General features: G+C 60.9%; 1 protein-coding gene across 1 annotated transcript in view; it reads left to right on the forward strand.

Annotated features, from left to right (window-relative positions):
* QARS (glutaminyl-tRNA synthetase) overlaps positions 1 to 3,803 on the forward strand; it is a 7,282-nt gene extending 3,479 nt beyond the window's left edge. Inside the window, exons 11-25 of the mRNA XM_008632373.2 lie at positions 37 to 123; positions 232 to 331; positions 452 to 530; positions 653 to 761; positions 843 to 973; positions 1,100 to 1,192; positions 1,329 to 1,466; positions 1,539 to 1,626; positions 1,704 to 1,847; positions 1,918 to 2,022; positions 2,409 to 2,501; positions 2,773 to 2,900; positions 3,107 to 3,173; positions 3,382 to 3,507; positions 3,607 to 3,803. Of these exons, the coding sequence (XP_008630595.1) occupies positions 37 to 123; positions 232 to 331; positions 452 to 530; positions 653 to 761; positions 843 to 973; positions 1,100 to 1,192; positions 1,329 to 1,466; positions 1,539 to 1,626; positions 1,704 to 1,847; positions 1,918 to 2,022; positions 2,409 to 2,501; positions 2,773 to 2,900; positions 3,107 to 3,173; positions 3,382 to 3,507; positions 3,607 to 3,657 (1,539 nt within the window). The 3' untranslated portion in view covers positions 3,658 to 3,803. The remainder of the gene's footprint in view (positions 1 to 36; positions 124 to 231; positions 332 to 451; positions 531 to 652; positions 762 to 842; positions 974 to 1,099; positions 1,193 to 1,328; positions 1,467 to 1,538; positions 1,627 to 1,703; positions 1,848 to 1,917; positions 2,023 to 2,408; positions 2,502 to 2,772; positions 2,901 to 3,106; positions 3,174 to 3,381; positions 3,508 to 3,606) is intronic.
* The last annotated feature ends 638 nt before the right edge of the window (positions 3,804 to 4,441 follow it).

Genomic DNA, 4,441 nt, shown 5'->3' on the forward strand with positions numbered 1-4,441 from the left:
TGCTGAAGGACAGAGGTGTCCCCTCTCCCCCTCCAGGTACGGACACGGTTCCCTCCTGAGCCTAATGGTATCCTGCACATTGGCCATGCCAAAGCCATCAACTTCAACTTTGGCTATGCCAAGGTAAAAAGCACCAAGCTGCCCTGGCCCCTGCTTTCCCCTGCTGCTTGGCTGCTGGCCTGGCCCTGTGGTCCCTCAGGGAGCAGCTGCTCACTATCTCTTCATCCCCAGGCCAACGGTGGTGTGTGCTTCCTGCGCTATGATGACACCAACCCCGAGAAGGAGGAGGAGAAGTACTTCACAGCCATCCGGGAGATGGTGGAGTGGCTGGGTATGGCTCAGGATGGGGAGGGCAGGATCAAGCCAGGTGCCAGGGACACCCCTACATTCAGGTCTTGCTGCTGGGCCTTTGGGCTTCTTCCAACCTGTTCCATTTCACCCATCCCCACAGGCTACCAGCCCTATGCAGTGACACACGCGTCGGATTACTTTGACCAGCTCTACACCTGGGCCCTGGAGCTTATACGCAGGTGAGCATGTGGGGCAGTAGGAATGTGCCGGGGTGGTGTTGATGTCCTACGCCGTGGCTGGGGGTCCTCCTTGCCCAGAGGATGGGCCCCTCATGTCTGGTGATGGCATTTCCCCCCCGTAGGGGTCAGGCATATGTCTGCCATCAGAAGGTTGAAGAGATCAAGGGCCACAACCCACCGCCCTCGCCGTGGCGGGACCGGCCTGTGGAGGAGTCACTCCTGCTCTTTGAGGTACTCCTGGCTGGGGCAGGTGCTGCATGCCTGTGGGGTCTGGATTTGTGGCTCAGCTGAAAGCTTCCCCCCTCTCCACAGGACATGCGAAAGGGCAAGTTTGGGGAGGGGGAAGCCACGCTGAGGATGAAGATGGTGATGGAGGATGGGAAGATGGATCCCGTTGCCTACCGCGTCAAGTTCACTCCACACCACCGCACTGGGGACAAGTGGTAGGGAGGGCCTGCCATGTCCTGCCACATGTGGTGGGGGTGGGTCTGGACTTCCTGGAAGTGGGGAGGTGTCAGGAGTGGAGCAGCACCGTGCTTTGCCCCGAGCCAACTGTGTCTGCCTTGCAGGTGCATCTACCCCACGTATGACTACACACACTGCCTCTGCGACTCCATCGAGCACATCACACACTCCCTCTGCACCAAGGAGTTCCAGGCCAGGTGAGCACTGTGCACAGCATGGCCCAGGGCTGAGCTATACCTGGGAGCAGATGGCTGCATCCCGGTGGCTGCCAGAGTACTAGGGGACAGTGTGTCCATGTGGCTGAGCTGGGCTGTGCCTGTACCTCCCTTGCAGGCGCTCCTCCTACTTCTGGCTGTGCAATGCTCTGGATGTTTACTGCCCTGTGCAGTGGGAATATGGGCGCCTGAACCTGCTCTACACTGTTGTCTCCAAGAGAAAGATCATCCGTCTGGTGGAGACAGGTGCTGTGAGGTAGGAGCAGGGCCAGCAGCCAGGATGGGGCTCACCCAGGGCATGCCAGGTTGCCACATCAGTGTTCCTTAGGGACTGGGATGATCCGCGGCTCTTCACGCTGACAGCCCTGCGCCGGCGAGGCTTCCCCCCCGAGGCCATCAACAACTTTTGTGCACGGGTAGGCATCAGATAGGATGGGACAGGGCAGATGGATGCATCCCCTGGCCAGCATGGTCACAGCAGGCTGTCCCTCAGGTTGGTGTGACAGTGGCCCAGGCAACAATGGAGCCACATTTGCTGGAGGCATGTGCACGGGAGGTGCTGAATGAGCAGGCCCCCCGCGCCATGGCTGTCCTGGAGCCCCTCAAGGTCACCATCACCAACTTCCCTGCTCCGAAGGTGAGACTGTCATGAGCTGTGGTCGAGTGGGGTTCCTTGAGATCAGCATTCACGCCCTCTTTCTCCCCAGCCACTGGAGGTCCTCGTGCCCAACTTTCCAGCCGATGAGAGCCGTGGTTTTCACAAAGTGCCCTTCCATCAGACCATCTACATTGAGGAGACGGACTTCAGGGAGGTAAGCCAGGCCCACTGGACCATACTGCCCTCACTCCTGGAGCTACAGCTTGTGCAGCAGGAGCCTGGCAGCACTGGAAGTGGTGGTGGTGGTGCTGCACACAGAGATCACAGGCGGGTGCTGAGCACCTGACTGTGACGCCCAAATGTGCCAGCAGCTCTGATGAGCACTGGGCAAGTATTGCCCTCAGCTTGGCCAGGACGTGTCCAACCTATGGTGCTCAACCTGGCCCTGTCTGTGGGAACATCCCACAGCAACATGGGAGTTCAAACAGCCCTGGGATCACTGATCCCTGGGATGGCGGGAGTGGGGATGGAGAGACATGCTGGAGGGGAGGCTGGCTGCCCATGCTGGGACCCCTCATGCATCTGTGAACTCTCTTACAGGAGGCAGACAAGGGCTACAAGCGCCTGGCCCCTGGGCAGTCGGTGGGGCTGCGCCATGCTGGCTACGTCATCACTGTCCAGAATGTCATCAAGGTGCGTGGCCGTGGGCACTGGTGACATGATGTTGGGCTGTGGAATGTCAGGACATGGCCATGCCCCAGCAGGGAAGGGCAGCGATGGTCATCTCGTGCTGGACACTCTGGGCACAGTGAGGGCCCAGGCTGCCTGTGTGGCTGCTCTCTGCCTGCCCTGTGCCTCACAGTGGAGAACAAGGTGTCCCCGAGTTGTGGGGCTGGGCGTTCAGTCCTAGGCTTGCTGGGGTAAGGCTGCTGCCTGACAGCTTAGCTCATCTCCTCTCCCTCAGGACGTCAGTGGACGTGTCATTGAGCTGGAGGTGACCTGCACCAAGTCGGATGTGGCGGAAAAGCCCAAAGCTTTCATCCACTGGGTGTCTGTGCCTGTGACATGTGAAGTGCGGCTCTACGAGCGGCTGTGAGTATCTGGCTGCCAACCGAGGCCATAACATGCTCAGCATGCTGGAGCAGCAGCACAGCTGTACACCAGCAGGCCCTCCTGGGGTCTGCCCACAACAGGGGTCTGCCCACAGCAGGGATCTGCCCTGGGGAAGATGATGCTCTGTGGTCCCACTATATCCACTCATCTGGCAGCTTTGGGATAAGACTCTTATCTCATGGCAGGTTTTTGCACAAAAATCCTGAGGACCCATTGGAGGTACCTGGTGGCTTTCTGAGTGACCTCAACCCTGTGAGTAGTGGCAGCAGCTGGGGTTATGGGCTCGGGGGGAAAGTGGGGACCTCCTGCACCCAGTCCTGAGGACACCCACTTCCTTGTACACCCTACCTCTCTTGGGGCAAGGCCTTACTCTGTCTTGGAGGGAAGAGGAGCTGGGGGGAGCAGGCCTGTGGAGAGGACAGAAGGGTCAGGGTGCTGGCTGAGCTGTCCCCCCTGCCAGGACTCCCTGCGTGTGGTGCACAATGCCCTGGTCGACAGCTCTGTCCACTCTGCCCGACCCTTTGACAAATTCCAGTTTGAGCGCCTGGGCTACTTCTCTGTGGATCCCGACAGTGAGGAGGGGAAGGTGAGCCCTGGGATGGAGGCAGTGGGGCAGCCTGCACCCACTTGTGCAGCACCCCCTGCCCGCCATGGGGCTCTGAGCAGACCCTATGTTTCTCCCCAGATGGTGTTCAACCGGACAGTGACGCTCAAGGAGGACCCTGGCAAGGCCTGAGGGACCCGCTGCTGCTACACCACTGTGGTGTTGCTTCCTTGGGGGTCCTTGCACACCCCCAGTGCCACCGTGCCTTGGTGCAGCCCCCTGGGGTGCCTCACAGCATTGCCTCAATAAATGGAGATCGCAGTCCTGTCCCTGCACTGTCACTGCCTCCTCCTGCTCAGTCTTGGGGTGCTGGGGTGGGGGTAGTCTCCTGTTTGTCCCCCTGATGAGCCTTGGGTTGGGGGTGTGTGTGGGGGGGTGTCTCCCTTGTTCTGGGGGCACGGAGTCTGCTCCTATCTGCTGTGTAGCACTGATGTGACCCCATGGGAGCTGCAGCTCCCCCAGCCAGCACCATAATGTTGGGCTGGGGTCAAGGGTGTCGAGGTGGCATGGAAAAGTGTCTCGGGGGGGTGCAGGTGGGGTGCAGGCAGGACAGGTGGGTGCAGGGGATGTGCTGGGGGCTGCAGGTAGGGCAGGCAGGGCACAGGGGGTGCAAAAAAGGTGCAGGCAGGGTGTGCACACTGTGTACAAACACCGCCGGAGCGCCCTACCCCCTTAAGGTGGACTTGAGTGGGGTGGTCCCTGCCCGGCCCCAGGCTGGGGGTCAGAGGGGTGTCCCCGCGGAACTGGTGTGAAGCCCGTGCCCTTAGCCCCGTGCCTGTGCCCCTGGACCTGAAGCAGGTGGAGGGAGACCCTGCCCAGCCCCACGGGCCACCTTAAGCGGGGCCGGGGCTGGGGAGGCCGCACCGAGCACATGGGCACGTTAAAGCAGCCCCGGCACGGGCCCCAGGCGCGGGGC

The sequence above is a fragment of the Corvus brachyrhynchos genome, unplaced genomic scaffold (assembly GCF_000691975.1).
Source record: "Corvus brachyrhynchos isolate BGI_N302 unplaced genomic scaffold, ASM69197v1 scaffold4, whole genome shotgun sequence".
Classification (NCBI taxonomy): Eukaryota; Metazoa; Chordata; class Aves; order Passeriformes; family Corvidae; genus Corvus; species Corvus brachyrhynchos.